Source organism: Onthophagus taurus, chromosome 1, assembly GCF_036711975.1.
Source record: "Onthophagus taurus isolate NC chromosome 1, IU_Otau_3.0, whole genome shotgun sequence".
Taxonomy (NCBI): domain Eukaryota; kingdom Metazoa; phylum Arthropoda; class Insecta; order Coleoptera; family Scarabaeidae; genus Onthophagus; species Onthophagus taurus.
The window spans coordinates 38901556-38926699 of record NC_091966.1 but is presented as its reverse complement, the minus strand read 5'-3'; the positions used below and the strand labels follow the sequence as shown (position 1 = coordinate 38926699).

General features: G+C 30.7%; 3 protein-coding genes across 3 annotated transcripts; 1 reads left to right on the top strand and 2 right to left on the bottom strand.

Moving 5' to 3' along the window:
- Positions 1–463: 463 nt before the first annotated feature.
- LOC111429329 (uncharacterized) lies at positions 464–5507 on the bottom strand. The gene is made up of 2 exons (XM_023065210.2): positions 5117–5507; positions 464–1891 (listed from the first exon to the last, which is right to left on the bottom strand). Exons 1-2 carry the CDS (start codon positions 5363–5365, stop codon positions 575–577), a joined length of 1566 nt encoding a protein of 521 aa, XP_022920978.2. The 5' UTR covers positions 5366–5507; the 3' UTR covers positions 464–574.
- A 6477-nt stretch (positions 5508–11984) lies between these two features.
- On the top strand, positions 11985–17450 carry LOC111429305 (uncharacterized). The gene is made up of 7 exons (XM_071201298.1): positions 11985–12178; positions 12458–12607; positions 15352–15432; positions 15489–15920; positions 16233–16563; positions 16627–16949; positions 17001–17450. Exons 2-7 carry the CDS (start codon positions 12470–12472, stop codon positions 17250–17252), a joined length of 1557 nt encoding a protein of 518 aa, XP_071057399.1. The 5' UTR covers positions 11985–12178; positions 12458–12469; the 3' UTR covers positions 17253–17450.
- On the bottom strand, positions 14446–24014 carry LOC111429306 (vacuolar fusion protein CCZ1). Its single transcript, XM_023065177.2, has 6 exons — positions 23912–24014; positions 23752–23849; positions 23590–23683; positions 23324–23530; positions 22405–23272; positions 14446–17523 (listed from the first exon to the last, which is right to left on the bottom strand). Exons 1-6 carry the CDS (start codon positions 23978–23980, stop codon positions 17468–17470), a joined length of 1392 nt encoding a protein of 463 aa, XP_022920945.1. The 5' UTR covers positions 23981–24014; the 3' UTR covers positions 14446–17467.
- Positions 24015–25144: the final 1130 nt, after the last annotated feature.

Genomic DNA, 25144 nt, shown 5'->3' with positions numbered 1-25144 from the left:
CAATGTTTTGTGAAGACTGTGATGATGTAGGAGGTAGAGTTATGGGCTTGGAAAGAACAGGAAAAAATATATATTAGCAACGTCATTATGAGATGCTCCCACTTGCTGCATTGTGTGGTATAACGTTCTCATTCAACATTGATTTACTTAAAACTATTAATAGCGATTATACAACCTATTTAACAGAATGGTCAAACGTGTTATATATTTTATAAATTTTATTTTCGTTTATTTCCCTTTATTTGGTAATAAACTACTTTATTTATAACATACTTTAAAGTGACTCTTTAAAGCATTGTGCAGGACAGTTCCTATTTTTCAAAGTCTAAATAAATAAATATGCTCGCGCGTTTGGCTACCAATTAGACATTAGAAACCAAAGAACACAAAAAATAACTCGGAATTCAAGCAATTATTTAGTAACAAAAAATTTTTTTTAAATAAAAAAATTAATAAAACCAAATAAATTACAAAACTATTATTTATTAGAAACTATCCAATATCCTTAAATTAAATAATCACAATTAAAATACGTTTTTCATTAATATAATGAACTAATTTGATTTAAAAAGAATTAAGCAATAGGAACAAAGGTAAGTTGCGCATTTGCGTGTGCAAACAATAAATTAATTTGCGAATCCAAAGCGACATTATCAATTTTTTCCAATTTCGCAACTCGATCTTCTCCAGATTTCCTTAAAATAGCTAACCCATAAACCTTCATCAAGCTCTCATCGACAGATCCGCTATTTTTAATGTCGAGTTTCACGTGGCACAACAAATTAACGTGTACGTGCTTAACAAACACGGTTTTACCGTTTTCTACTAATATCCTATTAGTTTCATGTTCTAATTGAGGCAAATCGGAACGAAAAACGCGAGCTTCACCGATAATTCGGTCATTACAAATAATATTAAATCTGGTTTGATCGTAAACCGCTCTTGTTTCAAAAGCGTAACCTTCAAGATTATTATCGGACCAAAAGAAGTTATCGTTTTCTAATTTTGAATTTGATTCAAACGTGAATCTTTTAGCGTATCCTTGGCCGATGCTTGTTAATTTTAATGGTTGTCCATTAAATAGAGTGCGTTTTGAATTGATTGGGCGCACTTTGTAAACGAATCCTGGTAAAATTCTTGGATCTACGTAAGTGCCAACAGCAGGAAGTTCATGTTGTTCGATTCCTTTGATTGTGTATTTAGTTGGAACATCGTTAATTTCACTTCCATTAACTTTAATCCATCTTGAATTCTTCTTAACACCGGGAATTAAGTAGTAGCGATGATTTTTGATGTTTACATTTAATACTTTGGTAACTTTAGCGCATTTTTCGTTGAATTTTTTAGCGTAAACAGCAACTCCGGTTATTGGTAAGCTTTGTGAGATATCATCATATAATTCAACGGTAACCGTCATTTTCACTTTGACTTTTTTCTCGATGCCTTTTTTGTTGATGCCACCATCAATTTCTAATTGCTTCTCATTTACATTTGTAACCTCTAAGAATCCTTGCGGTTCATGATTCGCATCGTAAATTGTAAATTTATCCCCAACTGAGACCGCTTTTAATTCAAAAGCGTATCCTCCGGGGTTGTTATCGCTCCAAAAACAACGTTCTTTTATGTTTGGGATGACACCATCTTCAAAGGTGAATCTCCTGGCGTATCCGCGACCGATCGATTTTAAAGTTAAAGCTTTTCCATTGAATAGTGGTTTGGTTTTTTGGGTGTTATTGCATAGTGGAAGTACGCTATATTTAAATCCGGGAAGAATTCTTTGGTCGACGTAAACACCAGCAACAGGGAACTGGTGTTGAGCCAAGTGTTGTATGACGTATTTTGCTGGTATGTCACCTAACTTGGAAGCATCTAAGATTGTTGTTACTTCGTTCTAAAAAAAATAAAAAAAATATTTGTAATAGAAACTTTTTACGTAAAAGAAGATTATTTCTTAAGATTATTGATGAGATTGGATTGAATTGATTCATTAGATTTCCAGAAATATTTTGTGATTATTGTGATATTTTTAATTTTGGTGCACATCCAAAATATTTGCAATGTTAAGGTAGAATGCGCAATTAAAGCAGTGCCAAAGAATAAGGTAATTTAAACCTCTTTATAGATCTAAATACCCCATCACGATTTAAATTAGGAAATGTTAGGTTGAAGAAAATATCAAAATATACTGTTATATTTATCTTTTTTCAATTTCTTATTAGATTTGGAAGCAAATTGGGGGATAGAAACAATTTCCACACTCACAAATCACCAATTAGTCTCACTGAGCCCAGTTCAGGTGTTAATACAAGAACATTAATAAAATAAATTCTTTGTCAAAATCAACTAGTAATGTTAGTAACAATCTTTATACGAGTAAATTCATTTCTGACGGATTTGAATTTCTCACAAATTCAAAAATAAGATAAAAATGCTTGAAAAATGCAACTGAATTGCTTGATAACTTCTAAAGTGAAGTACAATTAGTTAGTGGAAGGAAGTGGCGATTTTAGATTTTAGTGTCTAATTGTTACCAGAAGATACCTTTCAACAACCTATTCTTGTGTTAAGCCAAATTCAATACTGAGGTTCATGATATATTCGTTAGCATCTATTTTTAAGTTTTTTAATTCTTAACCAGCGGAATATTTAGGGATTATTATAGCAAAAGTGATAACAGAAACGATTATTGTATGTTTCACTCTTTTTTATCTTTATATGTTATAGCATAAATTAGTATATTGTTTCTGGCTCTGGCTACCACATTTTTCAACATTTCTAGACGCAGTTTTGATGCAAACCCCACAAGGATATGATGTAGACATGATTAAGATTGTTTTTCAACTTAATAGAAACACGTTGAAGATTTGATGCATAGATGATTTGAATTTTGTACGGAGCTATCTCGAAGAAGACTTAATGAAGTCTTGATGGAGGAATAATATAAATTTAAAGATTTTATGGAGAATTAATGCATCTATGAAGTCAGGAGACATAGTGTTGATTTCATGCAGACTTCAAAGTCTTAATGCTAATTTAATAAGAACTGTATAGAGATTTAAGAATCCTTGAAAGAGTTTTATTGCACGTAGGGATATGATAAAGACTTGAAATTGCACAGATTTGACTTGGCAGAAATATGATGAGGACTAGATGCAGATATGATTAAGATGAAACCTTGATGCAGTCCTAATAAGGTCCTATATGGAGATTTTATGCAATTTTGCAGAGTGCTGATACATTGCTAGATACAGTTTGGTACCTAGCAAACAAGGATATGATACAATCTACTCTATTTGAACTTAATGTTGAAAACTTAATGCAGAGGTGATGTAGATTTTATACGAACATGTTTCAATTTAGATTAATACGAAATATTAATACTTCTATTAGGCCAGGAGACTTAACAGAGATTTAACGCAGAATTTAAAGATTTAATGCATAGATAATGATGATTTTAAATAGAGCTGTTTCAATGAAGAGTTGATTTAGGAATTGTAAAGATTTATAGTGGAATTGATGTAAAGATTGATCTTGCAGTCTTGATGAAGACTTGACTCTATGCAGATTTAACTTGATAGAAATATGATAAGGAGTAAATGCAGAGATTATGTTTACTTCGTATGGAGCTGTCTCATGATAGAGATTTAAAGTAGACTTGATGGAAGATTATATTAAGTCTAGAGGCGTAATACAAATTTGAAACAGTGTAAAGACTTGATGCCGAGATAATATAAATTTTACAAAGAGTTGTCTAGATGCAAACTTAATGAAAACTCTATGCAGGTATGATAAAGATTTAAAATAGACTTGGTGGAGGTTTAATTCATCAATTGAGTCAGGAGGCATCATGTAGATTTGATACAGACTTCAAAGACATATAATATGGAGGTTTCATGAAAGCTTGAAGGAGTCTTGTAGCACTGCCCAGTCTTGACGAAGACATGACACTGTACACTTTTGAGTTGATAGAAACATGGTGAGGACTAGATGCTGAGAAGATGTACAGTTCAATGCAGACTTGAAGCAGGCATGATAGAGCTTTATACAAGACTTGTGGAAGAAGAAGTGTATGGAAATTTTATGTAATCTTGAACCAGTAAAAGAAATCTAACTGTTAGTTTCCTTAAAAATGTAAATCCTGTAATATTTCACTTTTTACTCAATGATTTTAAATTGTTCATTCAATGTAAATGTTTTGTTGAATCTTTTCTGACATATTTGGTCGGCTAGATCTCCAATGCTCTCGCACATACTCTTGAATGTTAAGTTTGACAACCAAATTACATCTAAAGTCTCCTAACACAGTATTAAGTAAATAAGGAATAAGACTATCAGAGATAAACCAGCTAGTTATTTTTTAGAATTTGAGATTGATTACTGCCATTTATCATAATAGCAAGAGGCAGTATATCCAAAAAAAGAGAAACGTTCAAAAAGGTTCATCTCAACATTGCAGAAGATTTTAGTTCTTACAACAAGAAATACAAAGACTTCTTTAAACGCTGCTTAAAGAATGCCTAAATAATACACTATCAAAGAATATTAATAGAAAGTAAGCGTTAAAATAACATATATAAGAAGTTGAAAATATGAATAGTTTTTGGCAGTTAAATTTAGATGCTTTCGCAACGGTTTTCTCAAATTCTTGACGCCACTGTTGTTTACCTGTTATTAACTACTAAATCACCAATGAAGAATACAATATTATATCCAACAAATTGTCCCAACTAAGCGAAAATTGTTCCAATTCCAATTAATAAAATCATAAATTAGTTTTTTAGTTGCCCTTTTTAAATGATTTGAAAATTATAAAAGTATAAATTATCCGATAAGAATTGCAATTTTGTACCTTTGAACACCCCAATCACTACGCAACATAAATATTGACTTATTTTCCACTTAAAGCACCTTATCTAATAATTGCATTCTATGATCGATTAGATCAAAAGAGAGGCGTGTGCTGTTAATCAACTAAAATCGATAACGAAATAAATATGAAAACCTCATTATCTTTCTAACAATAGCCTGATTTTTAAATTTATCAAAGGGGGAGTGTCAAATTCAAAATTAAAGTACAATCTATATTAATTCCTGTTTAAATAAATTAAAAAATTACCTCGTTTACGCATTCTTCAAAATCAGGGGCTTCCAATTCTTCTAATTGGTTCAGTATCGGGGGAAACTCGCTGGTTTTTTCAGCATAATTATTAACTGATAAATCAAAAGAATTATGGACCGATTTTTCCGGGAAAAGTTCAGGTTCCTCTTCGTGTCCAAGCAAAGAAAACGTTGAAGAAGATCTTCTCCCTTGATGCCAAGATCTTCGCATGTTAAGCAATCGAATTTCTTCTTCAGGTGAATACATTTTAATTTTTTTTTTTAGCTCTTCTTATCCAAATAAAAATAATCAAACAATTTTTTTGTTTTTAGTTGTTTTTTTTTGTAATAATAGTTGATTTTAAATAGCAAACTACGTTATTCGTGTTACTATCGCTGAAACTGTTTGTGATTTCGACCGTTTCAGTCGTTCCTTATATACGTTTCGAAATGATGGAAATGCGCGACTTTTGGCACCGAGATTCCGTGACGTTCAAAGTGACACGATGTGAAGTCGTGCGGAAATTCTTGGCCAAAAAACTCGTATTATCAAATTGTTTGTGTTTTAAATAATCAAAATATTTAGCTGTAAGAAAACAAATAAAATAAAATGCATTTAAAATAAATTATTACACATAAGTGTTTTCTCATTATACAATAAACATTAAATTCACATTAATGTTAAGTAACATTTTTTATAATTAAAACAGGTAATTTTTAGTTACACAATTTTCTAAGTAATATTTACCATTTTTTACAAGCTTAAGTAATTGATTTTTGAAAAACAAGGGAAATTTAAAAAAATAATAATAATTCAGGTGTTTAAATTAATTAAGGAAAAGAATATATCGATAATTTCGCAATTGAAGGAACTTTTTATCTCGAATTTGTGAGTTATGACGTTTATCAATAAGTACTCTTCCACGAGCAAATATTTTTGTGATTCTCTTGGAAAAATAACATCCCCTGGCCCCCAGCAACACATTCTTCGCCTAGATAAGAAAAAATACATCCAACATACGTCATTCGAACGAAAATATAGAAATTATAGAACAAACAAATGGGATTAGTAATCATAAAAACTTGACCCTAAAAGTTAATGCATTTCGAAATTAGTTTTTATTGAAATGATTAATTGACGTCGAAGTCAAAATTGACTTTTTTGCAAAAATCATTTGATTTATTGCAAAATTTCGTCAATGTAATTTATTTTTTAATTCATACAAAAATGTATCCTATTTACGATCAAATTATCAAAATAATAACAATTATGTTTATAACATTTGTTATTTCATCTTTAAACCAGTTTCTTCCAGCTTCTGAACGATATCCAACCCGATTTTTTACTAATCTCCCGATTGTTTAAATATTAAACTGGTTATTTCCAGAAATTGATGAATCAAATCAACATTTAGACGCGCGCGCGCCGTATTTATCGTTTCAAGACTACTTTTTCACCTATTTTTTATATACAAATCGATTTATCAGTAAATATTCCGGGTTAAAGTGCGCCCATTTTTTATTAACGCACATTTTACGCCTTCGCTTTTAATCCTATTATTTACAACGTAGTAATATTCGTTATTGACCTTCAGACGGTTTTATCAAAATCTTTTTCGTTTTTTCTGGATGAATTATCGCCTCTTAGGTTGAACAATTTTAAATCGGAAATGATAAAAAAATATTTTCCGAAGAAGTAATTTGATTTGATTAATCATTCATGAATTCATTATAAATTGTAATTAAGTAGAACGCGATTTGTTACCTCTTTTTACATTTCTTTTATTGTGGTCTACGTAGTCTTATGTAATTTTGATTATCTTATCTTCACGATCATCGTGTAATTATTAAATTAATAAATAAAATTTAAGTATTACACATGTAGTTAAGTGTACTTCAATATTTTATAATAGACTAAAATTATCTGTATATTATATTGTTATATAACTAATTTAAACGCAACTAAATCTAGCTCTATGTTAAGGTTATTTTTAAAGATCATGGATGTCAAGAAAAAGAAGAACATCATGTGAGAACAAACTTCAAGAATTTAGAGTGTGCAAAGAATAAGTCGATGTTAATTGAGCTTTCATTACGCTGCTATAATGTTTGGTAAATCTTAAATAAGTATATTTGATTGGACCTCGTGGATTTGGAAGTAAAATGATAAAAATGTATATACAAAAGCAGTTACATCGTTGATAAAGAGCTATAACCAAGCCAGCCAAGAATTAATGGCGCTGTGATGAACAAGAAATATTATTACAACAGAAATTTTTGATGTACAACCTCAATATACACAAACAATGTAATTTTGTGGATGTTGACGATCTTTGACCATATTTTAGAAAGGCTAAACGAATATATGTAGAAAGAACATTTATACTTTATATTTCAAGAATCATACAACCAGAGAAGCAAGTATTAAAGCTGCAATCTATGGCTATATAAGTAAACTTGGAGGTGTTTGAAAAAGAAAGGTTAAGAAAGAGACCGTGGAAACGAAAACTATGACTTCATTACGTGGATTATACCTTTGCGATCTGGCAGCATATAAAGGTGTCTTCAGGAGTCCTGGACTACCTAAACTCTTAACACATCATGATTAAATTTACCATGGAAACGGAAGCTGCAAAATAGTCATCTTTGCTGGACGTGTTGGACGTTCCTGGACCACAGTAAAAGAGGTGAGTAATCCAAGCCTTGTTCCATGAGTAGAACTGAATATCCGACGGAAAGAATTTAAAGAAAGTATTTGAAGGGATTCTGAAAGATATGTTCCAGAAGATCGACTACGGTCTAAGAGATATCTAACGAGCCTCCAAATGACGCAAACAGAAAAAAGACACGAGAAGTATTGTACCAGACAGAGTTATCTGCCTTCCTTACGTTTTAGGTGAGACGAAGCAGATTGCTAGGCGTCTAAAGAAGAACAATATCGTGGTATTGATACAGTACGTTCAACAAAATACGGAACGCTCTTCCGATGGCTAACAGCATACCAACTCCATTAAAGGGAGATAGCCGATAGCCTTTATCGGCTATTATGCGGTTGTAGGAAGTACTACATGGGCCAAACTGGATGCAACATCGAGTACTGCATAAAAAAAGGCATGAGAGGGATGTTCGACTGAATAAAATTCAGTAGTCGGCAGTCGCAGAACATTGCGACATAAAGGGACACACGATAGATTTTGATAGGACCAAGGTGCTAGCTAGAGCTGGAAATAGCTACCAAAGGATAACGAGGGATGCCTTAGAGATTCATTGGCATAAGAACAACATGAATAGAGAAAATGACTAGGAACTTGGCCGCACATGGAAAATAGTAGTTAACTCAACGAAGTCTTCTCCCCCAGATTTTACAAAAACAACTTAGTTGATAATTAGTATTTAGTCAAAATTGATTAGTAATATGTTTCTTCATGCATATTGTTAAATTTTCGCACTGCTAAACCCGAAAGTTTTTAGTTCTAGGTATAGTGTTAGTTCTAGCACATCGAAAACAGTCTCTTATCACTGAAAAGCTGAAAATAAAACCATTAAAATACTCAAATCTAATTTAACTTTTGCAGTTTGTCCTCAGCTTCTGTAATTAACTCGATTAATTTTCTTCTGATTATGTAATCATTTTCGGAATGTAGATGTCGATGGAGTATTGATATTTTAAACTTCTTTGGTAAAAAAAAGTTTGCAATTGTGTGCTAAACTACTTATTTTTGTAGTTCATGCTGTTTATCTATTTCTTTGTCTTATTGCGTATTTAACTGAAAGTGCTAAAAAGGAGCCTTGCGCAAGTTTCTAATCCTGACTACACCTGGTGAGGATGAACAAAGAACCTGTTAGGAGCTAAATGCAGAATTAACGTTATTTTAAATCAGATTCCTGGAAATATTGCAAAATATATTTTGCCATTTCAAAGTTTTTCCTATTATCCATTTTTTACTTTTGGACTCTTTTATCTCACTATGCGATTTACGTCCGCGTAGCTGGGATCAGCTTCGAGGAACATTTGAACCATAAAGTTGGATTATCGTGGTTAAGTTAGGTTGAAATGGCTTTGCTGTGATAACAAACACAGGTAACATTACCTTTGGAGCTAAAAGTAGGTTAATTCTGATTATCCTCTGGTGGTAGTGGCTGCTCCTGTCAAATATTTTTATGTTTAAAATCTTCTTTATGGCATCGTTCCGCGTGGTAATATTCTACGATTGCAAACTGCTATGTTTTTCCTAGTCCGACGTGCCTTTCCTGTTCTTTTATGCGACATCAAAATTCAAAGTTTTTTTCCAATTTGCTGTACTTGTACGACAGTCTGTAGACTCCTAACGAGACGGCGTCTTCTTTTCCTCACGAAACGATGCCATAAAGTAGATGTCAAAAACAAAAATACTTGACAGGAGCAGCAACTACCACTAGAGGGGCCACAAAAATTTATCGTCATAAGAACAACATCAATAGAGATAGTGGTTCGCACGAGACCAACGAGACGAGATTTTCATAAACTCTTGTCTCGTCTCGCCGACGAATAAGTCTTGTATCAAGTCTCGTCTCGCAATCTCCACTCTCGTCTCGTCTCGTTTCTCGTACGAGAGTCTCATAAAAGTATCGAAATCCCGTCATGCATAATCTTATTGTTTCAATGCAATAAGGAATACTTAAATACTTGCTATAATGTAAGAGTCGGAAGAGAGAATTACAGCCCTCAGGCATAACAAACATCGTGCAGATTTATTATTACGGCGATTTCGATGTTTTCTTATATGCAGCACGTGAGAATAATCTTTACGCCGGGACTGAAGTTAACTTAAAATAGGAATTTCAGAAGCATAAATTTTCCACCATTGTAATATATCTGCGTCTTTATTATCTTCTCGTTGCTCCAATGCCGTTACTTTCGAACGTTGGCCTTCTGATTGATGGAAATAGGCTAGATGTATACAAACATCTTCAAATTTCTGATTCGCAGACTCTTTTAATTCTTGGCTCCACCTTGTCATATCAAAAATTTCTATCTTAAGCCGCGAATCGAGAATTAAAACTGCATAAATCTAATAAATTTTACGATAATGCTTTAATATTTTGTCTCCCGCAGCCTGAAAAGTAACAATAAGCTGCTCTTCGACAGCGTTTCGATCTGCCTTTCGGTCCCATGCAAATATTTTGCTCTCAATATTATCTATTAGTATATTGATACATACAACCACCATAGGTAATTTGACGTACTTCTCTCCTCCGAGTTTCTTGGAAAGTATTTGAAAGTTGACTAGTAATTTATGCACTTCTTCTAGCAGTATCCATTCTTTGTCATTAAGAGCATATGGTCCATGTTCATCTACAAGAGGTACTTTCAACATATCATTACTGGAATTCCAGGGTGTAGATACTAAAATATTTACAGAAATATTGCAGATATTTGCAGAAATACTTACCTGCCAGACTCTCGTACGAGACGCAAGACCTCATGCACGAACTCGAGACGAGACCAATGAAAGTCTCGTCTTGCCTTGTTCTGTAATGTTACTGTTGAGAAACCTATTCCATTTTGAAAATCTATATTTAAGAATCCATGAAAATGAAGCTATGATATGCCATGGAAGAACTAAGCATACCGACAAAATTAATCTCACAAAAGCCTGTCTAGGGGGATCTACAAGTGCAATAAGACTTGAAGTAAAACTGTCGACCTTCTTTCCACTTCTATTTAACATCGTGTTGGAAAGTGTCGTGCGGAAGACAAACACAGAAATGATCCTCTTTAAAAATCAAAGTTCTAGAATTATATTGAGTTTCGCTGATTACATAGATAGATAGTGGAAAATACAACTATCGATGTTAAGGAAGAGTTCATTGAACTGGAAATTGCTGCAAGGGAAGTTAAATTACGAATCAATGAATATAAAACAAAATATATGATCAACAAGAACAGAACGACGAGATAGATTAGGACAGAACGTGATAATGGACTATTACAATTTTGAAAGAGTTCATTCGTTTAAATATTTGAGAGCTACAATCTCCTCTGACAACAACATAACAAAAGAGATTGATAACAGAATAAAAGGAAGAAATCGTTGCTGGTTTTCCAGATATAGTAAAGTAATAAAGTCAAAAAGATTGAAATGGACCGCCAAGGTTAGGAGACAAGTCAAACGTGTTGTCAAGTTGGTATGGGAAAAGTCCCCTGAAGGAAGATAAATATATATAAAAACACTTCTTGTCAACCGTAGAATATCGCATATCTATATATAATTTCAAAATCTTTTTTTAAAAACGTGTATCTCTAGCTGACTCAGAAAAATCATTTATTTTCAATTAAAAATCAGTTATTGATTTTCCTTGAAACAGCCTTATTTGAATCATATTGCATAATGTAAAAAAAAACTATTTTATGTTTCATTCTATAAACACAATGCAATCATAAAATTATTTCTAATCATACATCATTGTATTTTAACATGAATTTCGTGCAGAGGGGATCGTTAAATCAACTTTATTTAGCAGACCTTGATAGAGCGTTTAGCTTAACGAATTGCTTACGCTCTCAGAATACTGTTTATTTACGATACGAAGTATTTTACTAGAACGAGCACGTGAAAAGATCGTGAACAAATTCCGGCCACGTGTTTGATCTAGAATAAAAAAGAATTCTGGTTATTCCCTTTTTTTAGAGATTATCATTTTTGAATAATAAAGAATATTTTAGAAATAATTATTATTAATTTTTTTAATAATTAACTCAACATATTTAAAAAAATTAAAATTGAGTTGATGTGAAAGCTACAAAAGCTAAACACAGCTGCGTTGAATTTGAGTGTCTAAATGCGCCCCTCTCATGTCTGACAAGGTAAGACAAAGTATATAAACGTAGGAACTTGTGCCACATCCAGCCAGTTTACCACTAACTACCTAGTGGGTGTGGTGCGTTCGTTTAGTGTGCTATTTATCGTTTGAAAAATCATCACTTTTCTTTAAAAAAGATCACCTTCATTATCTTCATTTCGTTTTAGAATATCTCTTCAAAGTAAATCAACAGTTTTCATTCAATATTTTTTATTTTAAATAATTTTTGAAAAAAAAGGTAATTATTTTAATTGTTATTAAACTAAATCATTTTCTTAAATTTGATTCATTAAATGAAATTGAACAAAAAATTAAGTAAATTTTGAGATTATCTTTAGATAAAGTGTAAGATTTTGAGATTTAATACAAGATTTCTTACGTAAATACAAAATGGCCGAAACTGAAACGTGGGTTTAAATATAGATTTTCACGACCTAAAAATAGATTCAAGTATTATTACGAAATTTTCAAGCCGTTGTTTATTCCACTTTAATCTGGGATTTATTTCTAATTTTAGCTTGTTTAAAAGATGTTTGCTGCTATCATCGAAGAAGAAATGAAATTGGACGCGATGCAACGCGTATGGCAGACAAACTTCCGGTCGCCCGGCGCCCTCGTTTTCGAGGAAGCCCAAGAAATCACTCCCTTTGTAAATGAGTCACCTCAGGTAAAATATTTACTATTTTTATCTCCACAGTATTTTTCCACTTGTAATTTTATATGGAAGTCATTGATAAAAAAATTAAAAGTAAACGATTTTATCTTATCATTTATTAAAAACGTAATTTTATTAGATAGTTTTTATATTATTATATTATATTATTTTATATTATAATTTAGTTCTTAGCATTAAAAAATACAAAGTTTTAGTTTTATTGCATTCTGGTGAAAGTAGGAAGTTAAAACTAAAATATAAATACACTAAAACGTCTATATAACAGACTAATACGGGGAAAGGAATGTCCTTCTCTGCATTAGAGAGTTTTAGTTCAACGAAAAATATACAACAATTTAACGCTGAATAACAACTAAAACAGAAAAATCCGTTCTAGTATGTAAAATTTTTAGGATTTGGTTATTTAGTGTAATTTGAAATATACAAAATAGAGCAAATAGCAAATAGAAATTTGATATCTTTTAAATTAATTGAGATATTTTGATGATAGATATCTCAAAAAGAAAGCCGAATTAATTAGAATTTCGTCATCACACGGAAAAATCGGTTTCATTATCTAGAATTTTTAGGATTTGGTTACTTAGCATAGCTTGAAATCTATAAAATGAAGATGTAAATCATTTTTTGGCTAACTTCTGTGTTAATTGAGATATTTTGATGAATGATATCTCAAAAGAAAGCTAAATTAATCCAAGTTTCAAAATCATACAGAAAATCGAGTTTTAGTATTTAAAATTTTTAGGATTTGTTATTTAGCATAGCTTGAAATCGACAAAATAGAGATTTAAATTATTTTTTGGCTAACTTCTGTGTTAAATGAGATATTTTGATGAATGATATCTCAAAAGAAAGCCGAATTAATCAAAATTTCAGAATCGTACAGAAAATCCCGTTTCAGTATCTAGAATTTTTAGGATTTAGTTACTTAGCATACCTTGAAATCTACAAAATAGAGATATAAATCATTTTTTGTATAACTTCTGTCTTAACTGAGATATTTTGATGACTGATATCTCAAAAGAAAGCCCAATTAATCAAAATTTCAGAATCACACAGAAAATCCCGTTTCAGTATCTAGAATTTTTAGGATTTGGTTACTTAGCATAGCTTGAAATCGACAAAATGGAGATTTGAATTATTTTTTGCCTAACTTCTGACTTAATTGAGATATTTTGATGAATGATATCTCAAAAGGCAGCCCAGTTAATCAAAATTTCAGAATTGTACAGATAATCTCGTTTGAGCATCTAAAATGTTTAGGATTTGGTTACTTAGCATAGCTTAAAATCTACAAAATAGAGATGTTAATTTTTTAGATATCTTTTGTGTTAATTGAGATATTTTGATGATTGATATCTCAAAAGAAAGCCCAATTAAATAAAATTTCAGAATTACACAGAAAATCCCGTTTCAGTATCTGGACTTTTTAGGGTTAAATTACTTAGCATACCTTGAAATCTACAAAATAGAGATATAAATCATTTTTTGTATAACTTATATGATATTTTGATACATGATATCTCAAAGGAAAGCCCAAATAATCAAAATTTCAGAATCATACAGAAAATCCCGTTTTAGTATCTAGAATTTTTAGGATTTGGTTACTTAGCATAGCTTGAAATCTACAAAATAGAGATATAAATCTTTTTTTGGATAACTTTTGTGTTAATTGAGATATTTTGATGACGGATATCTCAAAAGAAAGCCCAATTAATCGTGATCATACAGTAAAATCCGTTTCAGTATTTAGAATTTTTGCGATTTGGCTACTTGGCATAGTTAGAAATGTATAAAATAGAGATACAAACCACCTTGTCGATAACTTCTAAGTAAATTGAGATATTTTGACGACTAATATCTCAAAAGAAAGCGCAATTAATTACAATATCGTGGTCCTATAGATAAATATGTTTCATTGTCAAGAATTTTTAAAATTTGTTACTTAGTACACTTAGAAATGTACAAAATAAAGATGCAAATCTTCTCTTGTATATCTTCTTAGTGAATTGAGATATTTTGATGGATTATATCTTAAAAGAAAGCCCAAATAATGACTATTTTATTCCGGTATGATACGATCCAATTCAGATACTTCAAAAATTTTTTTGTAACCACCAGTTATAATTGTCAACTTAAGAATTGCGCATTGCTTTGGTAACTAATGAGTAAATCAAAATATTTTGATGACTGATATCTCAAAAGAAACCCTAATTAATCAGAATTTCATGATTATAGAGTAAATATAGTTTTAGTATCTATAATTTTTTTAGGTTCGATTACTTAGCTTTGCTTGAAACGTTCAAAATACCGATACAAATCTTTTTTTCAATAACTTCTGATTTAAATGAGATATCTTAACGAATCATATCTCAAAAGAAAGCCTAAGTAATAACAAATCCATTAGGATTCCTAAACTTTTACAATCTTGTTCTAACCAAAGGTTATAATTGTCTAAATAAGGTTGACGCAACTCTCTGATAACTATTGAATGAATGAAGATATTTTGATGACTCATATCTCAAAAGAATGCTCACTTAATCAGAATTTCATAAAATTTAGTCTGGTAGTCCGTTATATCGAGGTTTTACTGTGTCTTTATTGCAAAGAAAAGTATTAGAAAACGATAAAAATAAATAGATTATGTAGAAAAGAGAAACGAAATAATTAAAATTATTTCGCATTGTAATTTAAGAATACCTGGTAATAAAAACTTCATTATTGTTTTAAATTTCTAGGAAGTTGAGAAACCTTTACCAAACAACATATTATCTAACTCAACTTTGGATTATGAACCCATCGCTACATCAACCTTCCAAGTAACTAAAATCTTTCAAAACATTTTCATTTTAAAAATAATTATTTCATATTTTAGGTTCCATTCAAAACTAAATCCTTAAAAAAACCTTTAAAACCAAATCACCTAATCCTAAATGCCTCCGACAATGGAGATTTCCCTGCCCAATACACAATAACACCAGTTGAAGGTCATCAATTTCCCACAGTTGGGGTTTACATTGATAAACGTATCCTACCTGGTTTTAAATACAGAGTTCGCCCTTTGTCCGCTTTGGGTGGCTCATCCGAACAAAAGAAATGTTTGTTCGGGGGACAAGGTTTGGTGTTAAAGTCAATTGGACGTGGTTATTCGAGAAGATTTACATTTGAGAACGAAAAATATTTCTGGAGTGACAATCGACCGGAAGGTTTTGCTTTCGAATTGGAGGTGGTTTCAAAAGGAGATAAATTCACCGTTTTCGATGTCAACAGAGAGGCCCAAGGGACGGCAGAAATCGTTGAAATTGAGGTAGGGTCTCGAAAAGATAAAGGAATTTTAAAAATGAAAAAAAAAAAAAAAAGTCAAAATAAGTATGTCGATTATTCGTTGTCTCGCCTTTCCTTGCGTGGTTTACACGTAAGGAAAGTCCTCTATTTAAAAAATTGTTGCTAGAATCCTCCAAGCAGATTGCTTCTTCCTGCTACCGACAGGTTGATCCGTGCAGATCGATCTGAACCAGCGGTTTATAAAGGCGGAATGCCGCGTCGTAAGTTAAAAACTAAAAAAAGTATTTTTGAATATTGCTCGGGATGTTTGCTATGACATTACTCACTCTTTCAGGAGAAACAGGTTGAAATAGGTACTGCGGTTGGCGTGGAAGCGATCGAGAAAAGGGTTAAAGTAACAATGACGGCTAAAGTTGAATTTTATGAAACGGGGGTTGCCCAAATGATGCCCGTTAGCGGAATCGCCATTTGCGTTAAAAAACCCGGACAAGATCGTGCTCTCATCAAGAAGATTATTAACGTTAACATCAAACATCACAGGTATTATTTTACCCCAGGATTTAAGAACGCTTTTCGTAGAGTTACCGTCCAAGGAATCGACATCAATGATTTACCAACTAAATACACCATGACTGGTTTACAACCATATGAAATTCCTGTCGTAGGTAATAAGAAAATAACAACCTAAAAAAAAAATAAAAATTATTTATTTAATTATTATAATTTAGGAACTTACGTGGATCCAAGAATCATTCCAGGATTTACTTATCGCATCCGCCCAAATGATCGCAAAAAACATCTTTTTAATGGAGAATCTCTTAAATTACAAAGCATTGGAATGGGTTACGCTAAAAGACTGACTTTTGGATCAAACACCAAACTAAACCCATCCAATTATTTGTGGTCTGATAATCATAGGGATGGTTTAGGTCTGGAACCAAGAGCTGTTCTAAAAGGGATGAAATTCAAGGTGCTTGCCGGCGATCAAATTCTTGGCGAAGCTACAGTTTTCAGAGATGATCTCCCACAAACTGAAAAATTTATGGAAAAAGTAAGAAAGAATTTATTTTGTAATAATTAATGTTTCTAATTAATATTTTAGGAGTTAACATCAACCGGAAAATATTCAATAACAAAATACATTCAAATAGACGTGATATGTCACATAAAATTAGAATGTAGTAGATTATCCGAAAACGAGCAATTATTGAGAGTGTGTGGATTGGCGGTTGTCCAAAAACTACCGGGAAATAACCAAGCGAAAGTTTTAAAGGTCGAAAATGTCGGGTTGGATTCCCAATTATATTTGCTCTTTGCACACTCCCAAACAGAGTTGACCTTTATTCCTGCTTAAAATAAAATTATCGATCTGTTTTATGGATTTACTTACCAGTTGGACTGATGAGAAGATTTAAGGAAAGAAATAATGATATTAACCAAAAAACTCAATCAAAACTTTTTTAAATTAAAACTTGTTTTTTATTATTATAATTATCTCTATTTTATGTTTTATATTATAATTAGTTGAATCAATAAAGATTTTTTTCATTAATTTGTGTTGTATATTTTCTAATTGTGGAAGAATATACCTTTGAGTTGATTTTCGCTTAATTTTTTAACTTCACCTTTAAAGAAAATTATTTTTTTTTATCTATCCTAAATTAATTAGTGGAAATTGATACTCATGTGAAGTTACCCATAAATTCCATCTATAAAAAAACTTTTTTGTTTGTGTATCGATTTGAACGATTAATAGAGCCTAACATAGTTTTGGCGACGCAGATTTAGCACCTTAAATTATATTAAAATACATCAAAAATTGTCTAACTTTAGAGTCCTAAAAACTTTAAAACTAATTAATATAAAATCATGTATGATTACCAAATCAGAATGCGTATACTGTCTTCTACACAAAAATGAATTTTAGTTGTCGCTAAATCATCGGTAATTAGAAAAGTGGAACAAAATACAAACCTGTTTCCAGCCGTACGTGGCGCCAGGCAATTCTTTGAAAAGCAAAATCATACCCATAAATATAACTTTTTTGTTCGTCTTGTAGATCATGTCGTAGTAATAGCGGCATGAAATTTAAACAATCAACTTATTTAAACAATTAAAAACGTTATGAATAATTATATCCATAAATATCACTAACTAATAAATATAACTGAATACGAGATGTGTAATAAACGCAAAGTCAAACAAAGTGCCAGAAGAGACTTGGGCGAAACGCTTACGGAACAACAGAAGTTGTTAAGAAAGTGATGGACACAAAAATTAAACAAATTAAAACAAAATTTGACAATCAGCCAGATTACAATGCCACTTAAAATGTCGAAAGACTATGTAGGTAGCCGTGTTCAATAAAGAAAAGTTATACTACAGCAGTTTTCAAACCCTTTTACAGCACAAAAATATCTCTGATATGTACTTCATTAATAAATAGAACCAACGTCCACACATTCCCGTCCCAACAATCTTTAAATTTAGTCAGTTTACATAGTGCTAAAAGAAAACAATACCACGACATTCAATGGCATTGGAGGTTAATGTTTGCAATTAATATACAATTCAGAATATGAAAATACGATTTTTAACAACAGCCAGGAACATTTAAAACAAATTTCAAAACCACACCGTTGGGTAAATATAAACTTAGAAAGGTAAATTATCTTAAATTATTGAAACTTTATTAAAAAAACTCCGACTCATTAAAGGAGAAATGTCTCTATTGCGCTGCAGAGGTTCATAATGAATTCAAACGCAAGGAATGCTCGCAGATGGCCTATGATATCTGCAAAAATAGTTTGGAAGAGCTGTGTGAATTTTGTAGACACCGACCCTAAACTGTAATTGTATACGATACAATAAAAATGTGCCCTGAATTTTTGTATACAATTTAATGTAGCAACTAAATGTAACTACAATTAAATTAGATTTTAATAGTTTACTACTTATACAATTTCATTTAATTGATCTCATTTTGTAAATAATTGTTGTAGCGAGTTTTAGATACTCATTATGTCGTTAATAATAATAAATTGTAGAATTTTATGAATATATTGCGTTTTTACTTATTACAAAAGTCGGATAATTACTAACAATGTTTAAAGGACTAAGAATATGATTATTTATAACGTTTTTAATCGTTTAAATACCATTATTGTTAGAATTTCACGCCGCCGTTACTATGACATGTAGATCATGTAGACCACTAGTGATGGAACGGATAGTGATTTTGCGAAAAGCCGGATACCGGATATTCGGCATCCCCTTTGGCCGGATATCCGGTTATCCCTCATATCTATCCGGCCATTATGGCCCTACATGAAATTAATAAGAAAGCTGGTTAGATACGTCAACTTATTTGGATCCAAGATACAAAATGAACTTTTTTGATGCTGATTTAACTATTGGTGATATTTTCACAAGGATCCTGCAAGAAATTAATTTTATAGCGAATTTTGAAAATTATCGATGAAAATTGCATCATCGAAAATTTTATCAAAACTTCAAATATTGTTTTCTCAAAAACTAAAAGTTATTTTACAAAACGTGTTGGTTCATTGCAAAGAGGTCACTGTTATTAACACTTTGGAAAATTTTCATACTCATATTCCAAGAACTGGATTTTATACGAATTTTTAAAACTTAATCGGCGAAAATCGCAAAATTCGAAAAAATTGTCGATCATTTCAAAAAATTATTTCTCAAGAACTGAAATTCATTTTTCAAAACGGCTTTTTGCTTTAAAAAGAGGATACTTTAATTAATAATTGGTGATATTTCAACAAGGATCCTTCCAGAAATTAATTTTATAGCGAATTTTGAAAATTAACGATGAAAATTGCAACATCGTAAATTTTACCAAAACTTCAAATTTTGTTTTCTCAATAACTAAAATTTATTTTTCAAAACGGGTTGGTTCATTGGAAAGAGGACACTCTTATTAACACTTTGGGAAATTTTCATACTCATATTCCAAGAATTGGATTTTATACGAATTTTTAAAACTTAATCGGCGAAAATTGTAAAATTCGAAAAAATTATCGATCATTTCAAAAATTTACTTCTCAAGAACTAAAAGTGATTTTTCAAAACGGCTTTTTGCTTTAAAAAGATTATACTTTAATTAATAATTGGTGATATTTCAACAAGGATCCTTCCAGAAATTAATTTTATAGCGAATTTTGAAAATTATCAATGAAAATTGCAACATCGCAAATTTTATCAAAACTTCAAATATCGTTTTCTCAAAAACTGGAAATTATTTTTCAAAACGGGTTGGTTCATTGGAAAGAGGACACTTTTATTAGCACTTTGCGAAATTTTCATACTCATATTCCAAGAAATGGATTTTATACGAATTTTTGACACTTAATCGGCGAAAATTAGAAAAAATGGTCGATTATTTCAAGAACTAAAAGTGATTTTTCAAAACGGCTTTTTGCATTAAAAAAAGAATACTTTAATTAATAATTGGTAATATTTCCACAAGGATCCTGCAAGAAATTAATTTTATAACGATTTTTGAAAATTATGGATGAAAATTGCAACATCGAAAATTTTATCAAAACTTCAAATATTGTTTTCTCAATAACTAAAAGTTATTTTTCAAAACGGGTAGGTTCATTGGAAAGAGGACACTCTTATTAACACTTTGGGAAATTTTCATATTCATATTCCAAGAAATGGATTTTATACGAATTTTTAAAACTTAATTGGCGAAAATTGCAAAATTCGAAAAAAATGTCGATCATTTCAAAAATTTATTTCTCAAGAACTAAAAGTGATTTTTCAAAACGGCTTGTTGCATTAAAAAGAGGATACTTTAATTAATAATTGGTGATATTTCCACAAGGATCCTGCAAGAAATTAATTTTATATCGAATTTTGAAAATTATCGATGAAAATTGCAACATCGAAAGTTTTATCAAAACTTCAAATATTGTTTTCTCAAAAACTAAAAGTTATTTTACAAAACGGGTTGGTTCATTGGAAAGAGAACACTCTTATTAACACTTTGGGAAATTTTCATACTCATATTCCAAGAAGTTGATTTTATACGAATTTTTAAAACTTAATCGGCAAAAATTGCAAAATTTGAAAAAATTGTCGATTATTTCAAACATTTATTTCTCAAGAACTAAAAGTGATTTTTCAAAACGGCTTGTTGCATTAAAAAGAGGATACTTTAATTAATAATTGGTGATATTTCCACAAGGATCCTTCAAGAAATTAATTTTATAGCGAATTTTGAAAATTATCGATGAAAATTGCAACATCGAAAATTTTATCAAAACTTCAAATATTGTTTTCTCAATAACTAAGGGTTATTTTTCAAAATGGGTTCGTTCATTGGAAAGAGGACAGTTTTATTGACACTATGGGAAATTTTCATACTCATATTCCAAGAACTAGATTTTATACGAATTTTTAAAACTTAATCGGCGAAAATTGCAAAACTCGAAAAAATTGTCGATCATTTCAAAAATTTATGTCTCAAGAACTAAAAGTGATTTTTCAAAATGGCTTTTTGCATTAAAAAGAGGATACTTTAATTAATAATTGGTGATATTTCCACAAGGATCCTTAGAGAAATTAATTTTATAGCGAATTTTGAAAATTATCGATGAAAATTGCAACATCGAAAATTTTATCAAATCTTCAAATATTGTTTTCTCAAAAAGTGAAAGTTATTTTTCAAAACGGGTTGGTTCATTGGATAGAGAACACTCTTATTAACACTTTGGGAAATTTTCATATTCATATTCCAAGAAATGGATTTTATACGAATTTTTAAAACTTAATCGGCGAAAATTGCAAAATTCGGAAAAATCGGTATCCGGCCGGATTTAAAAAAATGGCCGGATTCCGGATATCTGTTCCACCACTAATCTACACACTATCATCTACTATACCAGACTTTTTATATAAATGTCTTGCCAAGATCGACCGTAGGGTCTAAAAGCTTTTTTTACATTTTAAAAGTAACCTTCGTTTTTTTTTTGACTCAGACGCCTAGGTGTAGATATTTCAAATTCATGATTTTGTTGGCGATCGACTCAAAACGGCTTCGCGACCGACGTTATGGACACCACTGTACTATACCCTTTCCAAAAAGGTATCACATATTAAAATAGGACCATTAATAATAATGTTATATTTAGGCGCCAAGCGCCACATACGTCTGGAAACACGTTCGTGTTTTGTTGCACTTTTGTGTAAAAGACTATATACGCATTCTGATTTGGTAATCATACCTGATATTAGGTTAATTAGTTTTAAATTTTTGGAACCCTAAAGTTAGAGAATTTTTTTAAGTATTTTACTGTTTTTTGCAGAATTTAAGGTGCTTCCGCCAAAACTATGTTAGGTTCTACCCAACGAGATTTTTCTAATAAGCTATTAATCATTCAAATTGATAGGCAAACAAAAATGTTTTTTTATGGATGGAATTTATGGGTAACTTCACATGGGTAAAATTGATACACATTTTTACTTACCACTAATATCTTTAATATTAGCATCTTTTTGTTGAAGCGCAACATAAAACTCCCTTAAATTCGACCGTTTTCCAATAATCCAATTATCATTTAAAGTTTTCACAATAGTTTCACTTGCATAATCATCAACCGATTTCCTCGCGCATATATCAGCCATTATTTTAACGCAATCTTTCGGACAAGACAAATTACCGGTTTGAATTTTATCAAGATGGGTCGTACTTTTATAAGCCAAATTCATTTTATTAAAATAAATGTATTTCGGTGAAACTTCAAAACTTGTATTTGCCATCAAAGCGGAGGATGCGTTTTGTTTCGAGTAATATTCGGCGATATCGGAAACGATCCCAACAAGTTTTGGACCCATAAATTCTTCGAGGGATTTTATAATTTGGCCGGTTACTTCTTGTCCATCTTCGATAAATAAACAAATAGATGCGCTTAAAGTGCGATAAATTAACATGTTGTAGTAAGTTGATTCATTATTTTTTGTTAAAACGATTTTTGGAAGTTTTCCAACGCAATCGGTACTTTTTACGTTAACAAATCGGCCGTAATGAACGGGTGAAAAGGGTGAGGAAGGATTTCGGGGCATTGAACCGCCTTGAAGCTCGTTTTGAGTGTATGTTGGTAACAAAATATTTACTAAGTATTGGTACAAAGTTTGCATTTCTTCTGGTTCTATTCCACTCCAAATTACGTGTTCGTTGTACATGAATAAAGTGTGATTAATAATTGGGTACTCACATTCCATTTCATTTACAAAACATTGTACATTTAAAAAATTTTGGGTGTCCAATGGCAAAAAGTGGATCCCATTGAATATATTTAATATATCACATTGATCTAATTTGATCGTTTTTAAATACTACAAAATAATTTTTGATTTATTCATTTTTTTAAGCAAAAAAGATCTTACGGTATCATAAAATTTTTGTAGTTTACTTTTAAGACCGTTAACATCCAATTTTTCTAAAGATATTTGGAAAGTGCTATTAAAAAGCTTGTACATTTTATATGATTGCTCTAAAATTGCTTTATAAACATTATCTTGAATTTCAGATTCAATATATTCTCTTGTTGTTGAACCATCTTTTGTAATATCCGAATAAGGAACATTTAATGTCTAAATTTTTAAATTAATTAATCAAAAGTAAAAAAGGATGAGATTTTTGACTTAATTACCAATACAATCCAAAATTTATCTTCCGGTTGGAAATATAATTGCCTCTTCTTTTGCGTATGCAACGAATTTACTGGACTGGATGGTTTAAATGTACTTGAAACAATAATTATGATTAAAATCAAAATATTTTTGTTTATACACCTGGTGAAATTTCAACTTACTTTGTAAATTGAATCAAAGCTTCTACTAAACCTACGCTTTTCATTTGAAAGTCTAAATCTTGATTATTCGGATAATAATATAATATTTTCATGTGTTCCTAAAAAAATTAAAGATAATTGAAATTATTAATTTTTAATAAACATAAATACGCATATTTACCTCCCCTTCATTTACACCGAGGGTGGAATTAAAAATAAAATAGTTATTTAATGTTATTTCAGATTTCATTCTTGCAAAATTTTTGAGGTTATGTGAAAGTAAACAGAAATTTGACGTTTTAGTGACTTTAGGGAATTTTGATGAAATTAATTTATCAAATTAAATATAAATTAAAATTACATTATTTCTAAATTTTTAAAAAGTACACGAAAAATAATTATTATAACTTATTTCAACTAAATTTATGTTATTTTAATAGAAAAATTAAATTTTATATTTATTTTAGGGAGTTATCAAATTTAGTTGTCTAACCTGTCAATTAAGTGAATTGAAATTATTTTCAAAACAATAAATAAATAGAAAATAAACATTTAATTAGGTTTATTTAATAGAACAGTAATCCTCCATCGATTTAAAACATATAATTACATTCATTTATTATTTATACATATTTCTTAAGTGGTAAAGGTACGCTTTATTCAAGGAGTTCTGGCCGAGTTCCATTACGTACAATTTTGCAACATTTTGTTGTTGTTATAATCATAATTTGTATCATCGACGTTCTGCCAATTCTTCGGTATTCTTAGGTTGCTTCCGAAAGGACTTTGAGCTGCTAATAGCTCCAAAAGGATCCTGAAGTGGAAACTTTAACTGCCGAAGCTTTATAACCAAGGTAATTATTGCTACCTGTTTGCTAATTGATCATTGATCGTGTTACTTTCAACTTACAGAGTACTATATACTGCTGGCACAAGACTAGTTACTACTCATGGAAGGGTAGACACTGCTAATAGAAGACTAGATACATAAAAATAGAAGATTAGGTACTGGTTAGAAAATACTAAATACTACTGACAGAAGACTATATACTATTGTCAACAAAGGGTAATGCTACAGGAACACTAAATATTGTTAATAGAAGATTAGAAACTGCTTGTAAGAAAATATATTTATATTTCTGGTAGAAGACTAGATTCTGCTAATAGGAGACTAGACATTAGTTATAGCAAACTATATACTGTTTGCAGATGAACAGAAACTGCTGGCAAAATGTTTTGATACTGCTGAAAGAGGACTAAATATTGATAATGGAAAACCAGATCATTTAAATTTATGTTGTTTTAATAGAACTATCAAATTTTATATTCATTTTAGGGAGTTATAAAGTTTAATAAGTCATCAAATACAAAATAAACAATTAATTAGATTTATTTAATAGAATAGTAATACTCC